Source organism: Phyllobates terribilis, unplaced genomic scaffold (genome assembly GCF_046119375.1).
Source record: "Phyllobates terribilis strain yellow unplaced genomic scaffold, ASM4611937v1 Scaffold_116__1_contigs__length_5312468, whole genome shotgun sequence".
NCBI lineage: Eukaryota > Metazoa > Chordata > Amphibia > Anura > Dendrobatidae > Phyllobates > Phyllobates terribilis.
Window position 1 is genome coordinate 2,882,669 of NW_027362876.1, and position 27,567 is coordinate 2,910,235.

At 44.1% G+C, this 27,567-nt stretch overlaps 2 protein-coding genes across 4 annotated transcripts in view; one reads left to right on the forward strand and one right to left on the reverse strand.

Moving 5' to 3' along the window:
* Nucleotides 1-27,567, forward strand: part of LOC141201473 (uncharacterized) — a 323,215-nt gene that overhangs the window by 172,120 nt on the left and 123,528 nt on the right. The window lies entirely within an intron of this gene.
* The window catches only part of LOC141201448 (uncharacterized), a 40,517-nt gene continuing 27,749 nt past the window's right edge, over nt 14,800-27,567 (reverse strand). The window contains exons 2-7 of the mRNA XM_073663439.1: nt 21,530-21,675; nt 21,221-21,400; nt 21,016-21,139; nt 20,835-20,932; nt 20,546-20,636; nt 14,800-17,439 (exon numbers count right to left, since the gene is read on the reverse strand). Of these exons, the coding sequence (XP_073519540.1) occupies nt 16,436-17,439; nt 20,546-20,636; nt 20,835-20,932; nt 21,016-21,139; nt 21,221-21,400; nt 21,530-21,607 (1,575 nt within the window). The 5' untranslated portion in view covers nt 21,608-21,675 and the 3' untranslated portion in view covers nt 14,800-16,435. The remainder of the gene's footprint in view (nt 17,440-20,545; nt 20,637-20,834; nt 20,933-21,015; nt 21,140-21,220; nt 21,401-21,529; nt 21,676-27,567) is intronic.

A 27,567-nucleotide genomic window follows, 5' to 3' on the forward strand; every position in this document is an offset into this window, starting at 1 on the left:
TCCCCATGGGGGTCGCCCATAACCCTGGGGATATCCTCCTCAACTCCCCAGAATTTCAGGCCAGACTGCTCTCCCTCCGCCAACATACTGTTACTCAAGACGATACGGAGCCAGATGAGGGATGGGCTCAAGATACTCCAGCGCCCCCCCCCTTTACCCCATACGTCTCCTATGGCATCTTCCACCCCACATCCATTACCCATACTCCGGCTCTTGCTCCAAGCAACTGCTGAAAGAGCACCACCCCCCAGCCCCTCAGAAGTCTGGGACCCCTGCCGCTCCCGGAACCTAGTAGACCCATCAGGACGCCCTGTCACTCTGTCAATAGGCTATGGTGACATCCTTACACATCGGGTGGGGGCCATAGTCAACCCTGCAAACACCCGTATGAGCCATGCTGGAGGATTGGCTCGTAAAATTGCCCTTGCTGCTGGTTCCACTCTGGCTGCAGAATGCCAGGCTCACTTAGCCGAAAACGGAGAGCTTTCAAAAGGCCATGGATTCCACAAAAGCAGGATTCCTTAGTACGTATAAATCCGGCCTAGAATACATGAAACAGTTAAAAGCCTGGGCTCAGAATCGCTTGTCAGATCAAGCTGGGTCTGTACAAGATGTTCAACAAGACCCTGATGAATCTGTGGAAAGATATGCTGCAAGACTCAGCATGCATTTTGAGGATCTCGGATACAGTCCTCACGTCAAGACGCAGGCCGCCCTGTTGGTTCAGGCCCTAGTAGATGGCCTACAAGACGCTCTCAGAGATGACGTTCTGAGGGTACTCCCCGAGATTCGTTCTTCTTCTTTTAACGACGCGGTGGACATTGTCAAAGCTTTCCAAAAAGCCATGCTAAAAATGGAAAAGGATACTAAGCCAAAGAAGAAAGCCGCTCCTGCCATGGTATATCAAGCTCAAGAAAGCTACCCACCCCCCGGCAACCAACATGGAATCAAGTGGGTAATGGTTAAAGGCACAGGTGATGATACTCCTCCCACATATAGAAAACAAGACAGAAGAAATGACAAGGGGCCACCTAGAGACAAGAGACAATCTCGTGATTCTGAAGGACGCATACTGTGTTGGGAATGTGGTAGCCCTAATCACCTTCTCAGAGACTGTCCAACCCTGCCACTTTCCTTCCACCTTCTAGGGGGGAAGACGAACAGGGTGAAGGTCCATTGGTGGAACCTCATGATTGTATAAAAATTTTTGCAGGAAGAGACTTCTGCTCCAGAGAATATGGTGGCACATCCGCTCGCACACCCTGCCTTTCACCTATGGACTGATAGATCCCGTTTCGCAGACCCTCAAGGGAAGTTCCACACGGGATATGCTGTCACAACAGACCTAACAGTCCTCAAGGCTGAAGCTCTACCACCATACATGTCTGCACAAGAAGCTGAACTTGTAGCTCTCACAGAAGCCTGCCACCTGGAACAACGGCAAACATATATACCGATTCTAGGTATGGACATGGAATTTGCAATGATTTTGGACTCTTGTGGAAGTCTAGAGGATTCATCACAGCTGCAGGTACACCAGTGAAACATGCCTCATGGATTAAGGCCCTAATGTAGGCCCTGGAACTACCCATTCAGGTTGCTGTTATCAAGGTCAAGGCTCATGGAAGACTAGATTCCAGGGAAGCCAGGGGCAACCACCTAGCTGACCAAGCAGCCAAGACTGCAGCAGTGGAGAATGTGTCATCAAAGTGGCAGGAAAAGTAAGAAGAGATGGGGGAGACCCTCCAAACCGTAGCTGTGGCGCTCACTAGAGCAAGGGCCAAAGAACAGCCGGCGGAAGACCATACAAGTCCAGCGGAGACACGAGTGGAATCCAGGGGGGTCAGGATGCCTGAAGAAAAATTGTGTGAAGAGCAAAGGAAGACCCCCACTGAAGAAGTCAAGCAATGGAAAGCGGCGGGAGCCGTGCTGGCAGGTCGTAAAGATTTAAAGGTCGACTCAGCTCTTTACCAAGTGGACGGAAAACCTTGCTCGCCTACCCGCTTGTCAACATGACTGCTAAAGTCACAGCCAAGAAACTGATCGCTGAAGTTGCCTGCAGATTTGGAGTTCCCCAAGTCATAGAATCGGATCAAGGACCAGCTTTCACAGCAAATATCTACAAAGAACTTTGGAACATGTTGGGAACAGATTTGAGCCTCCACACTCCATACCATCCTGCCAGTTCAGGCAAAGTGGAAAGGATGAATTCCACACTCAAGACCCAGCTCTTGAAAATGACCCAAGATCATCCCCTCCCCTGGCCCGACCTACTCCCTATAGTATTGTATCATATCAGACACACCCCACAAGCTAAACATGGGCTAACTCCCTATGAAATTTTATTCGGGACCCCACCTAAAATAGGAAAAATTAGGCCCCAAGAGTTGTCTGAAACACATGATAGAGTAGTAAAATTTGTGATTGCTCTGTCTAAAGAATTGACTAACACCCGCTCTACAGTATCTGCTTCTCTCCCAGAATCCACAGGTGATGCGGTACATGATTTCACCCCAGGCGACCTGGTGTACGTAAAGAAGTTTGTCCAGAAAGACTGTCTCCAACCCAGATTTGAGGGCCCCTACACTGTGATCCTGACTACTCCTACAGCTCTGAAGCTTGAGGGCAAGAGCACCTGGATTCACGCCTCCCACTGCAAGACAGACAAAACGAGCCTATAAAAGATGACTACCTTCTTCTATATCCTTTCCATATGCTTACTGTCTGTCCCAGGGTGGACAGCTACCACATTTTGGGTAGATACGCAAAAATCCAGACGTATCGATTTGATTACTGTGACATAGGGAATTGCGCAGGAATGACATGGTATGCTGCATAGTCCCCTTATACAGGAAAGCTATAAACAATGCTGTTCCAACCCCCCATGACAGAGTCCAATTGAGAGATCTAGTTTAGGGTCAGTTGGGAGAACTCCATGTGTCACTTAGGGTAGGGCTCAATTGTTTGGGGGCGTCCCATAAGGGGGCAGCTTCTAAGATAATTGGGTGAAGAAATCCACCTCCCCTCTCCCCACACATGGACAGTCTCAAAGGCCCCGAAGCAAGGGAAAGCTTAGTGTTTAGGGGGGAATGTCAGGGTAAAAAAGAATATATATTTCTCTACTTTTATACGCTTTGCTTATGTACTAACCACCATTTTGTGTCTTATAACAATAAGCTTTCCTTGCTACGTGTTACTTAGATTGAAATTTATGCTAAGATGGTGCCAGTATCAGCCAAGCACCTGTTTCAGAGAAACGAAACCAAAACATCAACTGACTGTTGTCTGCCCAGAGACTGAGTTAAGGAGACGTGGACCAATCAGGAGTGGCCGGATACTAGACATTTATGGCTTACCCCGCCCCGAACAATCCATTTATGGCTTACCCCGCCCCGAACAACCCCTTTCCCCTCCCCATTATGTAGTGTATTTAAGTTTGTGCATGCGGAAATAAAGAGGAACATTGCTGAGATCGTGGCTTGCTAGTAGCCTTCTGAGCATGCTCTGAGTTTGAACCAGCTTGTTGTCTGACTCATTCTTTGAATGGTTGACCCATGCTCATAGCCTTAATTTGGAGTGACTGGAGGACGAGTGGAATGTCGCTACGACCCCGACAGAACATTTAGGGCGGGACCACTGCCTGAAGGACTTTAAGGCCATAGGCTAAATGTTGACCGGACAACACATCCAATTTATAATGTTTACTAAATGTGGATATATTGGCCCAGGTTGCTGCCTGGCAAATTTGGCCCACTGACGCTCCAGCTCTCTCTGCCCAAGAAGCGGAGATTGCCCGAGTAGAATGAGCTTTAAGCGAAATTGGTGGATCCTTCCCCTCAGATTCATATGTGAGGGCGATAGTCTTTGTCAACCACCTTGCTAGAGTCGGCTTAGAAGCTTTCTTGCCCTTATTCACACCCGAAAATTGCAAAAAAAGGTTTGAGTCTCTCCTCCAGGGGGCTGTGACTTCTATATAACGAACAATTGCCCTCCTGACGTCCAAGGTATGGAAGGATTTTTCCTTTTCATTTTTGGGGGACTGGCAGAAAGACGGCAGTATTATCTCCTGATTCAGGTTTGAGCTGGACACCACCTTAGGGAGAAAGGAGGGGTCCAGTTTAAGAACCAATCTGTCTTCCAGAATCTTAAGGTATGGGTCCAGAACTGAGAGAGCCTGGATCTTGCCTACCCATTTCACTGTAGTAACTGCAACAAGAAAGGCTGATTTCATAAAAAGCAGGTCTATTGATGTTTCTTCTAGTGGTTCAAAGGGAGACTTACATAAAGCCCTCAACACAAGGTTCAGATCCCACGGCGGTACTAGACTCCTTATCGTGGGTTTTAAACGAGCGGTTGCTTTTATGAACCTTGATATCCATGGGTGGTCTATTAAGGAGTAGTCCAAAAAAGCACTCAGGGCCGAGATATGAACTTTTAACGTATTTGGCCTCAGACCCTTATCAAATCCCTCTTGGTGGAAATCCAATATCGCTGGGATATTCGGGTGAGTCGAATTTCCCACAGACTGACCTGCAAAGTTACAGAACTATTTCCAAATCCTAGCATAGATGGCTGACGTTACTGGTTTCCTACAGGCCTGTAGAGTCGTAATTACCCGATGGGAAAGGCCCTTAGAGGCTAGGATCCGCCTCTCAGGTTCCATGCTGTCAATTGGAGGAATTGGATGTTCGGATGTAACAAGGGACCCTGCTATAGAAGATCTCTCCTGGCTGGGAGTCTGAATGGGAGATCCACCGCCATCCGGTATAGCAGAGGGAACCAGCTCTTTTTGGGCCAGTAGGGCGCTATCAGAATAAGAGCTCCCCTCTCCTGTTGGATTTTCCTTAGTACTCTTGAGATGAGAGGGACTGGAGGAAAGGCGTACACCAGTTTTGTCCCCCACGACTGAGAAAGGGCATCTATTCCTTCTGGACTGTCGGCTGGGTCCAAGGAAAAAAAGCGCTGCAGCTTTCTGTTTTTCCTTGTTGCGAACAGGTCTATAAACGGGGTGCCCCATCGTTGAATGATTTGATGAAACACCTCCGGATTCAGCTCCCAATCTGAGGGACCAACTCTTGCCCTGCTGAGAAAGTCTGCTACCACATTTTCGGACCCCCTTAGATGAATAGCCGATATTGAAAGGACATTTCTCTCCGCCCAGTAGAAAATTCTTGCCGCCAAGGATTGTAACCATTTTCCTTTTGGACCTCCTTGTCGACGAAGAAAAGCGATGGTGGTGCTGTTGTCTGAGAAAATTCTTAGATGATTTCCTCTGAGCAAATGCTGACATCTTTGAAGAGTCTCCCAGACCGCCTTTAGCTCTCTGAAATTTGACGACCTGTGTTGCATCTCTTTGGGCCACGTCCCTTGTAGATATCTGTTTCCTATGCTTGCTCCCCAGCCACTTTGGCTGGCATCCATATGGATCTGGATTGAAGGAAGAAGGATCCAGTCTACCGCGTTTTCCAAGTTTGAAAGGTCTGTCCACCAGGAAAGGGAGTTTTTTAGCTCTCTTGACAGCCTCATTTTCTTGTCTAACCCCGATGGTCGTCTGTTCCAAACTGACAGGATCGACTTCTGTAATGGCCTTGAACGGGCCTGTGCCCATTTCACGCTTGGAATGCATGAGGTCATCAGTTCTCAGACCCGCATGGCGTATCTGATTGAGGTGGTCTTCCGTTTCTTGAAGCTGTAAATTTCCAGTTTTATTTTTTGTCTTTTCTCCTGGTGCAAGGAGGACTTCTGAAGACTGGAGTCTAAGAGTACCCCTAGAAATACTTTTGTAGTACTTGGATGGAGGTTTGATTTTTCCCAATTGATTTTCCATCCCAAGTATTCCAGGGTTTCGATCGTATGCTCTTGTTGAATAAGAAGAGGAGACTCTGACTCTGCCACCAACAATATATCGTCCAGGTAAGGGATGATTATAATCCCCTGTGTTCTTAAGAAGGCCGCTACTTCTATCATAACCTTTGTGAATATTCGAGGGGCCGAGGATAGACCGAAGGGTAGGCAAGTGAATTGAAAGTGGTGTACTGTGCCCTCCTGTTCTAGAGCGAACCTTAGGTATTGCTGGTGACTTGGGTGAATTGGAACATGGTAATATGCATCCTTGAGGTCTAGGGTGCACATTACCGATCCCTTCTCTATCAATGGAATGCTGGTTTTTATAGTTTCCATTTTGAATCTTTTGTATTCCACCCACTGGTTTAAGGGCTTGAGGTTTATAACCGTACGGCGTTTGCACGAGGGTTTTAACACCGAGAAGAGGGAGGAGTAATGGCCTAAACCTTGCTCTGAAGGGGGAACCTGTCTCACCACGTGTAGGGATTGAAGGACTAATATATCCTGCCATAGACTCTTGAGATCTACGGGGGAGCGAGGACGAGTGATTTGGAAACGACGAGGGGGAGTATGGGAGAAGTCTATTTTGAAACCTTCCCCTAAGGAATGTAGGATCCATTGATTTTTTGTAACGGATGCCCACTTGTCCTGAAAGAAAAGAAGCCTGCCCCCTACTCCTGATCTGCTCTGTCCTTTCCTCCTTTCCTGTAAGACCATCTCCCCATCTTACCCTTACCCTTGTAATCACGTTTAGGGGATCGACGGGGTCCACGAAAGGGCCGGTATCTTTTAACCCTATCTTCGGGAAATCCTTTTTTCTTGTCGGATGCTCTTTCTAGGATCTCGTCCAACGCTGGACCAAAGACCCGAGCACCCGAAAAGGGAATTGAGCACAATTTATTCTTTGAGTGGCTATCCCCCGACCACGTCTTTAGCCATCATGCCCGTCTAGCTGTATTAGATAATACGCTACATCTAGCTGCGAATCTGACCGATTCGGCCGAGGCATCAGCCATGAATTGCGTTGCCAGCTTTAACATGGGAAGAGAGTCTGATGGCATCTCTACAGGGGAGTCTGACCTAATTTGATCTGACAGCTCGTCCAACCAAAGGCACATGGATCTTGCTACTGAAGTGGCTGCGATATTTGATTTAATTATGGCTGCTGAAGCTTCCCAGCTCCTCTTGAGCATACTCTCAGCCTTCCTATCCATTGAGTCCTTGAGGCAAGACGAGTCTTCAAAGGGGATGGATGTTTTTTTAGCCACTTTCGCTATTGGAACATCTACTTTAGGGATCTCCTCCCAGAGTTTGATATCCTCCGGATTGAAAGGAAGACGGGATTTAAAGTCTCTTGGCACAATGAGTCTTTTCTCCACTTCTTCCCATTCCTCCATAATCATTGATTTTAAATGCTCATTTACAGGGAACACTCTATTTCTCCGAGTTCTCAGACCTGCGAACATTTCATCTTGTCTGGAATGGGAGACCCGAGTGTCCTCCAAGTTCATAGTATGCCTGACGGACTTTAACAGTTCGTCCGTATGTTCTGTAGAGAAGATATATTTCTTTCTCTCTTGTGAGGGTAACTGAGAGAAGCGATCCTCATCCTCTTCTAAACTGTGCTCTGATGCTGAGTCTGAATATTCTCCTTCTTCAGACACCTCTTCCATCTCCCACCTAGGTCTTTTCTGATGAGGAGAAGGCTGTACTATCTGGGGTGACGGTTGTGTATGGGAAGACATGAGGGTCGAGACTGTACTCTGGACCTCCTCACGTATCATAGATTTTATATCCGTCAAAAAAGAAGTTTTTTCTTCCTTTAGGACCTCGGCTATACATTATTTACACAGCCGCTTTTTATACGAGTCCTGAAGCTTTGTGTTGCAGTCTACACATCGTCTTGACTTTTTGGAAGAAGATCCAGACCTCTGGGTTCCCCTCTCCTAATCCATAAAAACATATAAAAGGACACCGGAGATTTACTATAAAACCCTGTCCTAGAATACTCTGATCTATCCAGAGAAGGGTTTTAAGCCTGTACTCACACTGCCCAGGGACTCTGAGGGGGCTTCTGACCGTGAAGGATTAGCTTCCATGGTGTCAGTGTGTGTGTGGCAGAGGTGCACCCTTTAATAGGGTCTTACCTGATCCAGGTGATGGCTTATCGCTGGGGCGTGGCTTTCTCAATGCCCTGGAGGTTCATCACTGCCTCCGGGCACCTGCGTTGAAGCCCCTCTCATATAGGAGAAGAAGCGGCGTGCGTTCCACCCTGGAACGCAAGAAGGCCAAAGCGGACGTCCGCTCTTCTGACTCCGCCCACCGGAAGTCTCGCACAGCGTGCGGCGTGCGTTCCACCCTGGAGCGCACGCCGGCCCCAAAGCGGATGTTCCTGGATGACTCCACCTCCCGCCGGAAGCCATACACCGCGCTCCTCTGTGGAGCGCACGCCGGCACAGCGCAACGCTCAGAGCCCCCGGGGGATACAGCGGTAAGTGGCGGTCTTCTGGCTGAGGGACCCCGCAAAGGGGCATCAGCATGGAGCCTCTGGACTGAAGGAAGGGGAGAGTTCTGAGACCCCCCAATCCCCCTAGCTCTCAGGTAACGCTTTATCTTCGGAAACCTCCCATATCGTCCTGTCCTGCTAGGGACAAGAAAAACACTGAGGGTGTGATGGGGGGGTGGGGCTTTTAACCTCTCATGTGTTTCCTGTCCCTAGAGGAACAGAGGACTTAACTCCTGTCGTGCAATTATGATGGACGTACTGGTAAAAGAAGATCATGTGGCAATACTAAAGCAACATCTCAAGACATCAGCCAGGAAGTTAAAGCTTGGGCGGAAATGGGTCTTCCAAATGGACAATGACATGAAGTATACTGCCAAAATGGTAACAAAGTGGCTTAAGGATAACAAAGTCAATGTTTTAGAGTGACCATCATAAAGCCCTGATCTCAATCTTATTGAAAATTTATGGGCAAAGCTGAAAAGGCAGAGACGAGCAAGGTGACCTACAAACCTGGATCAGTCACACCAGTTTTGTCAGGAGGAATGGGCCCAAATTCCGACCAACTATTGTGAGAAGCTTGTGGAAGGATATCCCAAACGTTTGATCCAAGTCTTTCAGTTTAAGGGCAATGGTACCAAATGCTATTGAAATGTATGTAAACTTTTGACTTTGCAGTAAGTTATAAAAATTCCTTAAAATATTCTCTCTCTCATTATTCTGGCATTTGGCAAATATTATAAATGATGGTAATCCTAATTGACCTAAAACAGGAAAGGTTTATTCTGATTTCATGTCAGATATTGAAAAAAACATGCAGATGTGTCTTTTTATGTATTGTATGTAAAGTTCTGGTTTCTACTGTAGGTGATATCCAGAAGTCTATTGATCCTATTCTGAACATTATTGGAGAGTTTGGTGAATGGTCAGGACTGTCCATTAATCGGGATAAGTCGGTTATTCTACCATTTGATGATATCCCTGATTCGAGCATATTAGAACATACACGAATACAAACGGTTGAGAAATTCTAATACCGAGTATAAGTATAACGATAAGATCTCCGGATTACATTGTACTGAATCTATATCTTCTTCTGGAAAAGTATTAAAAGAAAATCGATGCGTGGTGGAAATTACCATTATCAGCTGTAGGAAGAGGGAACTTATTACAAATGACATTGATGCCCCAACTCTTATACATTCTGCATAATGCCCCTATTTGGATCCATAATTCCCATTTTCAGAAAATTCATAGCAAGTTTCATTCTCTTATATGGAAAAAGAAATCGGCTAGGATAAAATGTGAATATCTACAAAGTGACAAGGAATCTGGTGGATTGGCGATTCCTAATGCACTAATATATTATATTGCAACATTTGGGTGGGAAGCATAGCGCTGCAAACCCAAATAGTATTAAGGGGTTAATTACCTCAAGAACACGGTGGAATATTCCTATTCATATAGTGGAGGAAGTGGGAGGAGGCCTGACAGGAAGTGGTGGATGCGGAGCCTGCCGTGTGCTGCAAGAGTTGTGCTGTGTGTGGAGAGAGCTCCTGGGAAGGGAGGAGAGCCAGGCGGAGGTGACCGAGCGGACCGGGAGGACCAGTAGGAGGCGACCGGAGGGACGAGCGCAAGAGAGCGCTGTGGCAGCGTGCAGTGCCGGCCAGCGGAGGGTGCCAGGTGGTGGTGACCAGGAGGTGATCAGGAGGACCGGTAAGAGGCGACCGGAGGGACAAGCGCGCTGTGATAGCGTGCAGCGTCCCTAGAGGAGGTGAGTGAGGGGCAGGAGGCCGCGATAAGCGGCCCTACTGAACCCAAGTGTGTACTGTACTGTATTGTATTTGTATTGTATTCCCTAGTCCATATTTAATTGATCACCCCCGTCCATATTTAAATTGATTCCCCTGAACACCCCCGTCCATATTTAACTGATCCCTCTGACCACATTAAATTGACCCCCCGTCCTCATTTAATTGATCCCCGACCACCCCCCATCCATATTAAAGTGATCCCCCTGACCACATTTAAATGATTGATCCCCCTTGTCCTATTTAATAGATTCCCCTTGTCCACTTTTACTCATCCCCAGTCCCTATCTATTTGCCTTATCCCCCACCATATTTTATTAACCCCTGTCCATAATTAATTGATTGATTCCCCAGACCACAATTATTTCCCCAGTCCATATTTATTGATATTATTGATACTTATTGATCCCCAGTCCTTAGTTAATTGACCCACCGTCCATACCTATTTATTTGCTTTACCCCCCATCTTATTTAATTAAACCCCCTGTCCATAATTAATTGATTGATTCCCTAGTCCACAATTAATTATTTCCCCAGTTCATACTTATTGATCCCAGTCCATAGTTAATTGACACACCGTCCATACTTAATTAATCCACCTGACCCACTCAGCTGATCCCCCGTCCATACTTAATTGATACTTAATTGATCCCCCGTCCATACTTAACTGATCCCGCGCCGATATCTAATCGATACACTTGCACATCCCTAATTGATCCCCGTCCATACACCTATATATAAATAATTGTGTTTTGTACTTGTACATATATACTGACTGTATCCCCATATTTAAAATGACGTCCATGTTGGCCGGAGCCGTGCAGTGTACATCTTGCGCAATGTATGCATTCCCTGAGCTACCGCTCAGGGATCCATACTGCTGCGAGAGATGTGAGCATATCGTGCACTTGGAAGCCCAAATCCTGGATCTAAGTGCTCAGATAGCGGTACTGAGGAGCATCGACAACATGGAACGGAGTTTGCTGCTCACCGAGCAGACACTCAATGGGTCAACACTGGGGGTGGAGCTTAGTGGGGAAGCGCAGGCTGAACAGGCAGGGAGCTGGGTAACAGTTAGAAGGGATAGAGGGAAGAAATATAGGAAGGCTGGTTCAGAACCGGCATTATTGGAGCACGACAGATCCTCTGACCGCCGGGGGAGTGTATGCTCCAGTAATGAGGGGGAGGGGGGAAGTGTAGGGCAGGCTAGACAGGTCCTGGTAGTGGGTGACTCTATTATTAGGGGGACAGACAAGGCAATCTGTCACAAAGACCGGGATCGCCGAACGGTGTGCTGCCTCCCTGGCGCTCGAGTCCGGCACATCGTGGATCGGGTTGACAGGTTACTGGGTGGGGCTGGCGAAGACCCAGCGGTCATGGTCCACATTGGCACCAATGACAAAGTGAGTGGTAGATGGAGGGTCCTTAAAAATGATTTCAGGGATCTAGGTAGGAAGCTTAGGGCAAGGACCTCCAAGGTAGTTTTCTCAGAAATACTACCAATCCCGCGAGCCACACAGGAGCGCCAACGGGAGGTTAGGGAGGTGAATAAGTGGCTAAAGAGTTGGTGCAAGGCAGAAGGGTTTGGGTTCATGGAGAACTGGGCCGACTTCGCTGTCGGCTACAGGCTCTACCGTAGGGACGGGCTGCACCTCAATGGGGAGGGTGCAGCGGTGCTGGGGAAGAAGATGGCTAATAGGTTGGAGGAGTTTTTAAACTAGAGACGGGGGGGGAAACCAAGGAAATAGGTGGGATGTGAGGCAAGCAAGGGGGAAGGGGAGAAGTGACTATAATGAGGGTGGAGAGGGGGGTGGGGATAGTACAGTTAGAGAAGAATAGGATGCTAAATAACCCCAAAGTTTTATCTTGCATGCTGACCAACGCAAGAAGCCTGACCAATAAGGCGGATGAGCTGCGGGCGCTTATATCGGAAGAGAGGTATGACATCGTAGGTGTAACAGAGACTTGGCTAGACGATAGCTACGACTGGGCGGTAAATTTAACAGATTATAGTTTATTTAGAAGGGACCGGAAACAGGGGAAGGGCGGAGGAGTCTGCTTATATGTAAAGTCACGTCTAAAGCCCAGACTAAGGGAAGATATAGGAGAGGGAGAAGAGGGGGTCGAGTCCATGTGGGTAGAGATAGAGGGGGCAAAAAATAATAATAAAATATTACTGGGGGTCTGCTATAAGCCACCCAATATAACAGAGGAGAATGAGAAACTGCTATTAGGACAAATAGACAAAGTAGCAAAACATAATGAGGTGATTGTAATGGGGGACTTCAACTACCCAGATATTGACTGGGAAACAGAAACCTGTAGATCTCAGAAAGGAAAAAGGTTCTTGACAAATATCAAGGATAATTATCTCTCCCAACTAGTGCAGGAACCAACGAGAGGGAAGGCCGTGTTGGACTTAATATTGACTAATAGGCCTGATAGAATAACTGAGGTACAGATGGGGGGCACCTAGGTAATAGCGATCATAATATTATCAATTTCAAAATGCCCTTCAGTAGGGTTATCAATAAGGGAACAACTAAAACATTAAACTTTAGGAGGGCGAAGTTTGATCAGCTGAAAGAAAACCTTCAACTTATAGACTGGGACAAAGTTCTTAATCAAGGAAATACGAATAGTAAATGGGAAACCTTCAAAAGAATTCTGAATACTCAGTGCGAGAGGTATATACCGTATGGGAATAAAAGGGCCAGAAATAAGAGGAAACCAATATGGTTGAATAAGAACGTAAAAGGGGCGTTAAATAGCAAAAAAGAGGCATTCAAGAGATTAAAACAGGAAAATAGTAAGGAGGCACTAATGTGTTACAAGGAAAAAACGAGAACCTGCAAAAAACAAATAAAAATAGCAAAGGAGGAAACAGAGAGACGTATTGCTAGGGAAAGTAGATCAAATCCCAAACTGTTCTTTACGTATATAAATAGTAAAAGGATTAAATCGAATAATATTGGACCGATAAAAAGTGATGAAGGCAAAATCATAGAGAAAGATGAGGATAAAGCTAATCTATTAAATAAATTTTTTTCGTCAACTTTCACAAAGGAAAAAGAACTAACAGGCGAAATGAGAAGTGACAAGCTTAATCCTCCACTAAGTATGACAAATCTAACCCAAGCTGGGGTACAGAAACGCCTCAGTAACATTAAAATAAACAAATCACCAGGACCTGATGGCATACACCCACGGGTACTAAGGGAACTAAGTAATGTGATAGACAGACCGTTATATCTTATATTTAAGGACTCTGTTGAGACTGGGTCTGTACCACTTGATTGGCGACAGGCGAATGTAGTGCCAATATTCAAAAAGGGAGCAAAAAGTAACACCGGAAACTATCGGCCGGTGAGTCTGACGTCCGTTGTGGGCAAAATTTTTGAAGGCTTTATTAATGAGGCAATCATGGAGCATCTTGATGCTAATAATCTATTAACCCCGAACCAACATGGATTCATGAGGAATCGTTCCTGCCAAACAAACCTGATTGACTTCTACGAGGAGGTTAGCTCTCGAGTAGATCAGGGGGAACCAGTGGATGTCGTGTATCTCGACTTCTCAAAAGCGTTCGATAGCGTGCCACATAATAGGTTGGTATACAAAATGAGAATGATGGGGCTGGGGGAAAATGTCTGCAAGTGGGTAGCTAACTGGCTAAAGGATAGAAGGCAGAGGGTGGTTATAAATGGAATATACTCAGATTGGGTAAGCGTCACTAGTGGGGTACCACAGGGGTCTGTACTAGGCCCAATGTTATTTAATATCTTTATTAACGACATAGTCAACGGGATAAATAGTAAAATATCAATATTTGCAGATGACACAAAGTTATGTAAAACAATTAATACAAAAGAGGATAGTGAAGACCTACAGAGGGATTTGGATAAGCTGGGTAGGTGGAGCATTAAATGGCAAATGAGGTTTAACGAGGAGAAATGTAAGGTCATACATATGGGAAGGAAAAATGGAAGTCACCAGTACTCACTGAATGGGAAATCATTGGGGAATTCAGAGATGGAGAAGGACTTGGGCATCTTGATTGATAGCAAACTAAATTGGAGTGCCCAAAGTCAGGCCGCTGCTGTAAGGGCAAACAGGGTAATGGGATGTATCAGAAGAGGTATAGCTGCAAAGGATGAGAACATTGTTCTTCCACTGTACAAAGCACTGGTCAGACCACACTTGGATACTGTGCTCAGTTATGGGCCCCAATATATAGAAAGGATATAAATGAGCTTGAAAAGGTACAAAGGAGGGCAACAAAATTAATAAGGGGAATGGAGGGACTGCAATACCCAGAGAGGTTGGCAAAACTAGGACTATTCAGCCTGGAAAAGAGAAAGGTTGAGGGGGGACATAATAAATGTGAACAAATATGTTAGGGGACAGTATAGAGACCTTGCCTGGGATTTGTTCAAAAGGAGGGATATTACGGTAACAAGAGGGCATTCACTAAGACTGGAAGAGAAAAGGTTTCAGCACCAGCATAGGAAGGGGTTCTTTACGGTAAGAGCAGTGAGAATATGGAATTCACTGAGTGAGGAGACGGTAATGTCGGATTCACTAAACCAGTTCAAGCGGGGACTGGATGCTTTTCTAGATACCAGGCAGATTTCTGCATATACTTAAAAATAGAATAAAATAGTAGGTTGATACAGGGATTTATTCTGACTGCTGGTTTCAGAGTCGGGAGGGAATTTTTCCTCAGGTGAAGATTGGCTAAATCATTTGGGGTTTTTGCCCTCCTCTGGATCAACTTTAGCAATTACAGAACTAACAGGTCGAACTTGATGGACGCAAGTCTTTATTCGGCTTTACTAACTATGTAACTGAATGACCTCGCACACAAGAAATCAATATACCCTACACTTGCTCTACTCTACAAGGTCCGGGATAGGGGTAAAGATATAATGGAAATAGGAGACTGCAATGAATATACACCTATATGGTTTAATAATGAATATGCAGAGGTCTATAAATTAGAGGGATTCCGGAGTTGGGTGGATAAAGGAATATATACGATATAAAACATATATACGATATAAAACATATTGTCTGAAGGGATACTTAAGTCCTTTAATGAATTAATGGGGGGATTTGGGTTGACAAATAAACAATTCTAGAAATATCTACAGTTTCGGCATTCATTTAATGCACAATCAAGATGGACGCCCTTTTGGGTAGAAAATAATACTTTTGTTAAGTTGGTATTAGAGAAGGGAAATACTAAGGGTCGTATTTCTGATATTTACTGAGTCCTTCTTGATAATTATTTAAAAATATTTCCTTCTCCAGCTAGACAAAAATGGATGGAGATATAGGTCCAATTTCTGAGGATCAATGGAGAGCGGTATTAGAACTGGTACCCCAATTATCTGTAAATGAGGCTGAGATTTTCCCAGATCATATTAATACATAGGAAATATAAGACGCCTAGATTCCTATGTAACATAGGATACCGGACTGCCGCTGAATGTCCAAGATGTAACATGGATGCTGCGGGCCTATTACATACGCTATGGGAATGCCGGGAGTTAGGTAAATACTGGAAAGGAGTTCTGTCTATTATAAAGAGGGTATATAAAATAGATATTCAACCAGACCCCAAAAAATGCCTATTAGGTATATTAGAGGATGATATGGAATTTGACCCAATTTCAATAGGGATTTCACATATTTTATTTCAAGCTAGGAAACATATTGCATCCAAATGGATTAACCCCTCACCTCCAGAAATGAGTGAACTCAAAAATAGGATAAATAATATTATCAGATTAGAAAAAGGGGTATGTAAAAAACAAAACTCAATGAATAAATTAGAGAAAATATAGGGCTTATGGTTGGATACACCAGGAATGCCATCAAGGGGGTTATTGCTGGAGAGACAATTTAACTGATGGGATGGGGGGGGGGGGGACTGGCGAGGTCTAATGTTTCATTGTAATGTGTATTGGAATTCCCTAACATGTGGTATGGGTAATATAGCACACCTATATGTGTATAGGATTATAATGTTTATTACAATATTATAGTTATATAAGAGATTTCAAGAATGTGGAATGTTAATTGTAAGATATAGTAACTGCAAGTTATCAGACAGTAATGGGCAAGCTGAAAGGATATATAGGAGAGATGCATGTATGTCATCCCTATGATATGTTATTTTATTTCACTATTGTATGTACTGATTTCTTGTTTTATCCAAAAAAAAAAATAGTGAAAAAAATCTCAAAAGTGTATTGGATTAAAAAAAAAAAGATCACGAAAAAAGGTTCTCCACTGTGTGGGTTCTCTTGTGACTATCAAGAATCATTTTACGATTAAAACATTTCCCACATTCTGAACATGAAAAAGGCTTCTCCCCTGTGTGAGTTCTCTGGTGTTTAACCAAAGCTGATTTAAGGTTAAAACATTTCCCACATTCTGGACATGAAAAAGGCTTCTCCCCTGTGTGGGTTCTCTGGTGCCTAATCAAAACTGATTTTTGGTTAAAACATTTCCCACATTCTGAACAAGAAAAAGGCTTCTCCCCTGTGTGGGTTCTCTTGTGGCAATCAAGAACCATTTTACGATTAAAACATTTCCCACATTCTGAACATGAAAAAGGCTTCTCTCCTGTGTGAGTTCTTTGGTGAGTAACAAGATCTGATTTCTGGTTAAAACATTTCCCACATTCTGAACAGGAAAAGGGCTTCTCTCCTGTGTGAGTTATCTGGTGTCTATCAAGATGCACTTTCTGGTTAAAACATTTCCCACATTCTGAACATGAAAAAGGCTTCTCCCCTGTGTGAGTTCTCTGGTGACGAACAAGAGCTGATTTCTGGTTACAACATTTCCCACATTCTGAACATGAAAATGAATTCTCCACTGCGTAGATTCTCTGGTGATTAACAAAAACTGATTTCTGGTTAAAACATTTTCCACATTTGGAATAAAAAAATCTATTCTCCATTGTGTGTATTTTTTGATGTTTAAGAATATGCTTTTTGAGGGTAAAACTGTTTCCATTTTCTGAATGTGAAAATGATTTCTTTGCATTAGGAGCAGTTTGTATTGTAATGCTTATTTTATTTTGATTTTCCTTAGTAGTCGGTAATGAATCAGCAGACAGGACATGTTTCATAGAATTAGATGATAGATCTTTGCTGTGAAGGGATGATGGTATATCTGGAGTAATGGCATTCACTTCAATTGTATCCTGTGGGATCTCAACATCATCCAATTTAAAAATCTCCTGTCCCTCTGATCTTCTGGTACAGTCATCTGCCAAGAAAAAAAAAAATTATTAATTTTTAATAAAATATCCTTGAAATTTATATTTTTTAACATTTCTACTTAAAATGTCTAAACAAACAGATCCCTGGGCTACATGCTAGTCCAGGAAAATGAAAAAATATATGCTCAAGCTTAAAAATCTATTTTATTAGACACAAATCTAAAAAATAGAGGATTTTAAATATTCCTCTATTTTTTAGATTTGTGTCTAATAAAATTGATTTTTAAACTTGAGCATATATCCCTTCATTTCCCTGGATTAGCATTTAGCCCAAGGATGTGTTTGTTTAGATTGATTTAGAAGTGGTATGCAATCTTTATTTATTTTTCAGTGGGATTCTTGTGTTAATTGTACTTAAAATGTCTGTAGAAATGGCAAGTTATTGACCGAATGACAGTTCACAGTCTAATAGAAAACCTCATAGGATGAACCAGTGGATCGTGGTGTCCAACTGTTTGTTCATTCTACCTTCTAAATATGGAATAAGAAGCCACCAAACAATGTTATGTAGGCAAAAATAATATCAATAAAAACTTCTACTCATCTCACAAAAAACAAGTCCCCACTCAAGTCAAACAGAGGATTCCACATTATTAGATTCTCAAAGGCTCTTTAGAATCAACATGGCTTCCATAAACCAATCCAGCAAAATCCACTCTTTCTAAGTCAAATCCCCCCTCGCTTCTGAGCCTTGCAGTGTGCCCAAACAACATTTAGCATCCATGTATTTGGCATTACTATAGTGAGAATAACTCACTTAATTTACGGTGTGTGTGTCCTGGAGCTCAATCTGGGCACTATGTGCTTGGTAAAAAAAAATGGCCAATGTGCAATTATTACTCTCCAACATCCACTGCGTGCTAATTTTCAGAAAGTGCCTATGTAGTCAAAATAATCAAAACTTTTATAGATTAATTCACTGAGGGTTATAATTTCCAAAATGAATTCACTTTATGGGGATTTTTACTTTCCGGGTTTTCTGACATTTTGTCATATTAGGGCTTCTGCAAATGGTGGGTCCCATCTCCTCTGGGATCTGCTCCTGCGACGTCTGCTTCTGTCACCAGTAGAGAAATTTTTACCGCACACTCATTCTGCAGACGGCGCTGGTGATGGAGGAGACGTCAGAACCAGAAGCTCTGGGCGGCGCAGACTCTGTCCAGCCACTAAGATTAGGGTTGCTGGGACCTGTAGTACTATCCAGTCTGGCAGTATGGTGTGTGCTGTCCAGCTGGAGTAATCTGCTCCCTGCTTCAGCCATTTGGAAAGCACCGCACCCTACTAAAGCTGGAAGCATATTGCCGGAAGCTGCCAGATACAGCCTTGTCCTCCTCTGGTTCAGTCCTCTGTGCTCCGCTCCCGGCTTGTGTATTTGTTTCCTGTTGTGACCTCGGCCCGTTTACTGACTACTCTTGTGTCTTCTGATTTTGTATTTTCTCTGCCCTCCTGGTTCTGACCCAACTACCTGAATATTCTTCTTCCCACCTCACTCCACAGAACAGCAGGTAACACCGTGGCCCAAGCCTAAGGATTTCTGTGTAAGAACAGATCCATGTAGAGGGGTTAAATAAGTGATGAGCAAGACGATCCCTGGGATCTAGAAAATGAAGTAGATAGCGCCAAGCCTGTTTGTGGTAGTCATCTTTTGAGCTGCCATGTGACCATGAACAGTGCCCCCAATACATTGTGTCTGCAAACTATTCCAGCAAAATCTGCATTCAAATAGCTAAATGGCGCTTCTTCTCTTCTTAACCTGCCATGTGCCCAGACAGTAGTGTACAACCATATATAGGGGATTGTCAGATTCAAGAGAAGTTAGAAAATAATTTGTAAGGTCCATTTGTTTCCTATTATCCTTTGTGAAGAATCTCAAAGTTATCACCACATAAAGTGACACGTTAGATTAGAAAAATGGGACCTGATTAAAACGCAAAACTGGCTGCGGGAAGGGGTTAAATCAGAGTATTTTGGGCACCAACTACTATAGTCAAAAACTGTAAGTATAGACAATAACATCTACTGAAATTATCAAACTCAACAGTCTCCATTAGTAAATAGTGAGTAACTAGTGGTGAAACCTCTCTGGGGTAATTAGAGTCTGGGGCTCGGTGGCTCTTGGGAATCTAAACTATCGTAAGGGACAATATTTTCTATCAGATGAGTTTCAAGAAGAAATATTAGACGTTCAAAGAGAACTTTTTATAATAGTGCAGAGATGAGGTGTCTAAAATTTAGATCTCGGACATTTGGAAAAAGCTATGGAGATCTTTTTTCAAAGACTAGCAGGGTGTAATGAGTCTCACATAAGTGAGGCCGGCCGATCCCACCACAACCTGTAAAAAAAAAGAATTTTTTTTATTCTATGTTAGATCCCCAACAACAATGTATATTTGGGGAGAGACCTCCAACAATAAACTGGAGTTTAGAGAAAGTATTAGTGCCCCCATTTCAGGAGAGATTGTGCAGTAATCTGAATTCCTTAGGATTGAAAACATAATGGAATTTATGACGTGGAGTGAATCCAACATACCAGGGCTCGAGCCATGCCAACACATCTCCTGCAGACGTGAATAAATGTATATTACAGCCATCAGCCACGCACAGCTTAGAGATATATCATGGCACAGGTGTAATGTTTTCTGTATAGTTTATCACAATCCTGTTTGAAGTTAGATTTAAAATAAATTTTAAAGTTTAGATAAAAGGAAACTCTGTTGTTATTGCATCATTACCCTTCGCTTTCTCTTACAGGCCCATCATAATATTTTTCTTTAAGTGATTTTCTCACTAGTCAGCACATTCTACGTACGCTGCCATTTGGCTTTGTGGTTTACAGATCTGGGCAGGTAAAGGTCAGCGTCTTCTAATCCCAGGGGGCAGGTGGATCCTCCAGGTTGTAAGTTCTACAGAAAAGGGCTTTCACAATTCACAAAGTCATTTGAACATTTTCAGATGGAGGAGAATGTTATGCTCTAGCAGCAAAATGCTGATCACACGATTGTGATACGGCCGGACTACACTACCAATAAAGCAGCCACAGCCGGTGACTGAGAAGACTATATGACCTCTCTGCATTTAGTGTTTACTACTCACCTGGGTAGTCATATGTAGGAATCTCCTCTTTACACCGCTCATCACCCCTCACATATGTCTCTGTAGTATTAATATGGGTCAGATCTTCACCCTGAAACAAATATTATAAAAGTCACAGACAGATGGAGAAGTCACATCTATGATCAGCTCTAATCCTGCCATCTCCACCGTTCTCATTACACAAGTAGAAAACATATAAAACTGGTGGATAAAACAAGACTGAACACAAGACCTTCACAGTCGTCTACACACCATAGGGGAGATCTCATGACACCTTCTCTCCATCTACCTGATGATCCTGAGGAACATTGGGATCTTCTTGTTTACAGTCCTGTGGAAGAAGAGGACGGGGACATCTCTCTGGTGTTGTCCTCTTACTGGATAGATCTGGAAGAAACACATACAGGGTCTGAATTCATTCTTTACATACAGATAATTTTAGGCCGTGTGTATTCAGTCCTGTCTATTACCTGGTGATGTGAGGGGCTGGGGAACCTCTGTCATGACGTCCTTGTACAGATCTTTGTGTCCTTTTAAATACTCCCACTCCTCCATGGAGAAATAGACAGCGACATCCTGACACCTTATAGGAACCTGACACATACAATGATATCATCATTCCCCAATCCCTTAATAGCGTACTGTATAATGTCCAAGCATTCCCAGCAGTGTCACCTCTCCAGTCAGCAGCTCAATCATCTTGTAGGTGAGTTCTAGGATCTTCTGGTCATTGATGTCCTCATGTATGAAGGGATGAGGTGGAGGCCCCGTGATTGGGCTCAGGGGTCTTCTCCATTCCTCAGACATAGGGTCCTGACAGCGCTCACTAGAGGTCTTCTTCACTACTGTGTAATCCTGATAATGGAGAAACGCCTTAATAAATCTCAGTACAGACATTTCCAGAGTCCTCACCTCTCCAGTTCTGCCCATCTGTTATTCCCATAGATAAGAATGATGTAATGTGATGTCATCAGAATCTCTCACCTCTCCAGTAAGCCGGAAGAGGATCTCTAGGGTGAGGTGTAATATCCTCTCCGCCATCTTGTGTCTGTCCATATCCATCCTTGATGGGTAAAATCAGGAAAATGCTCTTCTATAAAAGAACTGAGAGGATCCAAAATTGTAGAGACCTGAATGAGAAGATGATGAGCCGATGTAACATCATAAATATTCTGTGTAATAATACAATTACTGGAGACAATAAGGGAAATATATGAGGAGATTTTTTATTTTACAGTATCTAGTTTTCTTCTTTACATCTAGTAATAAAACCTATATATTTTAGGCCACAGACAACAAGCAGTTTCTTCCTTGGAGTCTGTAGCTGAACACGTTTCTCAAAGACTCATCTTCCTTATTGCTAATTCTCATCTCATTTACCGACACTAGAATCGGCATTAGCAATACTGCAGGAGATATTCATTACACGTGACATGAGAAATAAATACTTCATGATGAAGACGACATCTTCATCTGCTACTACGGCTCTGTAAATATATTTGGCCAGAGTCCATCACTGACTACATCTCCACCGGCCGTCTATATGAATGTTTCCCGTCTTTCCTGGTCTGTAATCTTCTATCTCGTTAGATCTTATGTCTCATTCACACATAGAAGTTTGAGGCATTTAGAAAACCTTTTTTATTTTCACAAACACCTCGGACAGAAATTATTTGATACCAAAGTCTCCATGTACAGTGTTTTATGGAGTTTATTTCTGGCCTTAGACTTTCCTATATTACAAGAAAAACACCAGAAAAAAAACAGATATTAAAATGTTTCAAAAGAAAATTGGTACCAACAATTCTTGTAAAAAGAAAAAAACATGCAAAAATAAATTTTCTTATTTTTTAATACGTTAAACATTTAAGAAAAACAAAAAACCTCTTTTGGGCACCAGAACATAGATGTTCACCGCAGGGATGGCACAAGTGCGGCGGAAACACAAACCCTGGCAGTTTAACCACTTGCTGCTGACAAAAACAAACATGGCATCTAAGAAGGTTTGGTAGAGTTTTGCTGAAAGCCCCTTCTCCCCCAAGGTCTTGATAATATGGGGCAGTCTAGTTACAACGATACCATGGTAGTTTAACCACTTGCTACTGTCAAAAGCAAACATGGCATCTAATAAGGTTTGACAGAGTTGGGCTAAATGCCCCTCCTTCCCCAAGTACTCGATTGTTTGGGGCTACTTAGTTACTATAATACTTAAATGCCTAATAATGGTGTCTGGGCCTGCAATGTACAAAAGTCTATTAGGTCGGGCCTTTTACAAGGTCAAACCTGGCCTAAACAAGTTAGATAACAGAGTGTCTGACAAAATGTTCTCTTGAGAAAAAGTTAGTGTGAGATACATTCTTTCTTTCTCTTCCCATAGAACTTATGTTATGCAAGGAGTGATAATAACATGATTTTAAAGCAAGCCGACAAAATGGAGTTGCTCTAGCATGAGTATCAATATGTCCTTTACACTTTTAACGCCCCCATACACATTAGACAAAAGTTGCATGAAAGCACTGATTTCGGGGGTTTGGTCGACTATATAATGTATTTGGGGGCCTCCCGACAGATGATGTCAGGGCAGAGAAGGATCTGGCATCCTGAATTTCAGAGGCTAATCCGTTTGTTTTTCCTGTAGATAATCCTCCGCTAGAGGAGTCTGGAGGTGACTCTCTCATACAGACCACAGGAAAGCTGGAATATTTGTGTGTATGGGGGAGTCAGGAGAGATAGCCGTCTGCCAAATGACCGTTCAGCCAACACTTATCTCATGTGTATGAGGCCGTTAGTATTACACTGACAGGCAGTGATAATACACGGCACTACAGTAGTACAGTGCATTATCTGAGCAATCAGAGGCTTGTATGTTGTATGATCGCACTAATGAGAGTTGTTTAAAAAAAGTTTTAAAAAAAAGTTTAACATGAAAAAAAAATAGATCAGTTTTAGCAACAAGAAAAATCGGTCACTATACAGACTCACTGCACAATATTGGTTGAGTCACGTCCATAACAACTTTACTATATTCTATTATCCTATAGACATCCTATACACAGTGGAGTAGACTGAAATCACAGATCCCAATATAAAACATAAATATAACCATATATATATATATAACCCGGACCAGATGGTATGGAGATGAATGAGGGAGACCAAAGTACAAAAATAAGCTTTACTGTACAAGAACTTGATATACATCAGATAGCAGGCACAACACTTCATGGATGCTTCTTTTGTATTATGCAGAGTCAAGAACCGGTTACACGTGTCGGTACTTAACTTTTGTTACAAGCTACAACAGTCCAGCAAATCATTATAAGTAGGTCCATCATCCCCTGTGGTAACCACAGCTCCCAGCTGATTTGTGAGTACCGTTCATAAGCGATAAATATAAATATATATATATATATATATATACATATACATACATACACACACACACACACGCACACACACACACACACACACACACAGTACAGTACAGTACAGTACAGACCAAAAGTTTGGACACACCTTCTCATTTAAAGATTTTTCTGTATTTTCTTGACTATGAACATTGTACATTCACACTGAAGGCATCAAAACTATGAATTAACACATGTGGAATTATATACTTAACAAAAAAGTGTGAAACAACTGAAAATATGTCTTATATTCTAGGTTCTTCAAAGTAGCCACCTTTTGCTTTGATGACTGCTTTGCACACTCTTGGCATTCTCTTGATGGTGTGTCCAAACTTTTGGTCTGTACTGCATATACAACACGGCTGCAAGGACAGTGCACGCACACTCAGCTCTGCTACATATGCACATTTATATGTTATATAATAATAATAATTTTTATTTATATAGCGCCAACATATTCCGCAGCAAACTTTTGGTCTGTACTGTATGTATGTATGTATATATTATATATATATACACACACACACACACACACACACACACATACACTGTGGCTGGTGGGGGAGCGGCAGCGTAGCGGGGCACAGGAGGCAGGAGCCACCTACTGTAGACTACACTGTGCTCGCTGCTAAAGAAAATGAATATTCGCTGCTTCCCACGCCCATGGATGTGGGGAGCAGTGAATATTCATTCTCCTTAATAGCTCTCACAATGTTGCCGCAGCACGGCTACTGCTGCGGCTCGGCGGTCACGTGTGCTCACTATTAAAGAGAATGAATATTGCTGTGGCATTTCATCTTCAGTTCTTCGTAGGAGAACTCATGTCCCAGTTTGGCGACACTGTAGTTTCCTCTCCAGACAATTGTTTGCTTAAATTCTGTTAGTCTAAGATAAGGAATCGTCCATATCATTTCCCTTCCGCTGACATCCCCACTATCATCATGGGTCACTTCAACATCCCCATTGACACTTCCCTCTCATCTGCCTCTAAGCTTCTATCTCTCACTTCCTCTTTCGGCCTCGCTCAATGGTCCTCCACAGACACACTCAAAGATGTCCACACTCTGGACCTCATCTTCACCCGCCTCTGTTCCCTATCTAACCTCTCTAACTCACCTCTCCTTCTTTCTGACCACAACCTACTTATATTCTCTTCCCTCTCCTCTCGAGGTGCTCAATCCCCACTCCACAAACCTGCACACCCTCGCAGAAATCTTAAACACCTTGATCTACATTCACTTTCAGAGTCTCTTCTCCCTCTTGCAAACATAAGCTCCTTACACAATGCAGATGCTGCCGCTTTATATAACACCACTATATCTGCATCTCCCAAATCGGCTTCCCCTCTCAGACATACCAAAGCTCACAAAGCACAGCAGCCTGACTAAAGAACTGAGGCGGGCTTCCAGAGTTGCTGAGCAGAGATGGAAAAGATCCCACTCCAAAGAGCACTTCATTGCACTACTTTCAAGTCCACACTCACTGCAGCAAAGCAAACATACTGCTCATCTCTCATAGCTTCCCTGTCTCACAACCCTAAAAAGCTATTCACCACTTTCAATTCTCTCCTCCATCCCCCAGCACATCCTTCCTCTCCAATCATCTCAGCTGAAGACTTTGCCTCATTCTTCAAGCAGAAGATTGATAACATCAGAGAAAGCTTTGGCCGACAACCCCCACAGCCCCTGCTCATATCTACTCAGTCCTCCTCCTCCAAAACCAGCTTTTCCGCCATCACGGAAGATCAACTTTCCGCTCTACTCTCAAGATCACATCTCACCACAATGACTGCTCATTCTCCCTAGTCCCGCAAGCTTGCTGCCCCGGGGTAACCTTGGACTCTGATCTCTCCTTCAAACCACATATCCAAACCCTTTACACTTCCTGCCGACTCCAACTCAAAAATATTTTCCGGATCAGTACATTCCTTACTTAATAATCTGCAAAAACCATAGTCCATGCCCTCATCATCTCCCGCCTCGACTACTGCAACCTCCTGCTCTGTGTGGCCTCTGTTCTAACACTCTCGCACCTCTCCAATTTATACTAAACTCTGCTGCCTGACTAATCCACCTGTTACCTCGCTATTCGCTAGCCTCTCCCCTCTGTCAATCCCTTCACTGGTTCCCCATTACCCAGAGACTCCAGTACAAAGCCCTACCCATGACATACAAAGCCATCCACAACCTGTCTCCTCCATACATCTGTGACCTAGTCTCCCGGTACTTACCTACACACAACCTTCAATCCTCACAAGATCTCCTTCTCTACTCCACTCTATGCTCTTTGTCTCTGTTTTGCTCTCGCCTTGGAATCCAGATTCCCACTGCTATTATATCTTTGTTTTCCTTCAGAACGTACCATCTGATGTCGTTGACGCGCCCCCTGGGCCATGTTGTTAGGGATACCCGGAGCCGGATCAGATGGGGGTTGTAGTCTCCGAGTGGCTGTGACCCGGTCCGTGCCCAGGGTGTCAAACTCAGTGTGCGGCAGTCCTTGCAGATGTTCTTAGTGTCGACTACGCCACCCGTTGATTTGCGGTCAAAAGGCCGCCGCTGCAGGATGGTCCGCTGAGGCTGGTGGTGTGTGTGCAGCTGTGGTAGTATAACCCCCAACGGGAGGGGTATAGCCTCAGGGGGTCAGACGTGGAGGATGGTGGTTGTGAAGGTGCAGCAAGGAGACTCAGAGGCATGAAATGCAGTTTCAGGGTTTTTACTCACTGGTGTTGCTCGGGTCACTCTGTACAGCAGTGACCACCCAAGCCGTGCTGCGTCCACCAGGTGCGGGACTCGGTCAACTCCCGGGCAATTCCTGAGTATGGTCCGGAGCTCCCTTCTTCTCTCTCTCTGGCCGTTCCCACCAGGGATCCACCTGTGTCCGGCTCCCTCGGGTCTCTTGTTGGTTGAACCTTCCCTGGCTTCCCTGACCCTATGCTCGGTGTGCCATTCTGGTGGATTTGGTGAGGGTCGTGGCAGATCCTGCCCACGACCTCCGGTTCCTGGCTAAGGTTTGCTTTGGCCTCCGCCAGCTTGGGATCCGGTACCCTTTTGCCGACCCTTCACCCTTTTGTCCTTATTCTGGGATCTTGGGGTCCCCTCTCGTCCTGCTCCTCTGGGTCCCTCTTCCTTCTCCTCTCCTGGAGTTACTGCTGACTCTCTGACTGACTGACTGACCCTGTCCTAAGATGGTGCCCACCTTATATACTCCCTCTATGTGTGAGCTCAGGTGACCAGCACCCAATGAGCTCCTACATTTACCCAGACTACTCCCCCTATCTGCCCCTACACTACTGGGATGTTCCACCCCCCTCCCACTCCAGCCAGGGACAGACGCTGTCGTACCTGCACATAAACTGGTGGGAGTACCGTTGATCTGTCCCCCGGAAATGGGATGTATGTAGTGCATGCAGCCTTCTAGCTCAGTTCCATACTCCATCCTTACCCGGGAGTGGAATACCACACCTCTGGCTTGAGGTGTAATACCCCTGTAGCAGCCGAGTCCTCAGGGTGCTACATTCCCCCCTGGTAAATCACAGCACGTCCTCGGGCTGTAAAAGAATACAAACTTCCAAAAACATACAATTTTTTTTCAAAACATCATAAACATATAAAACAC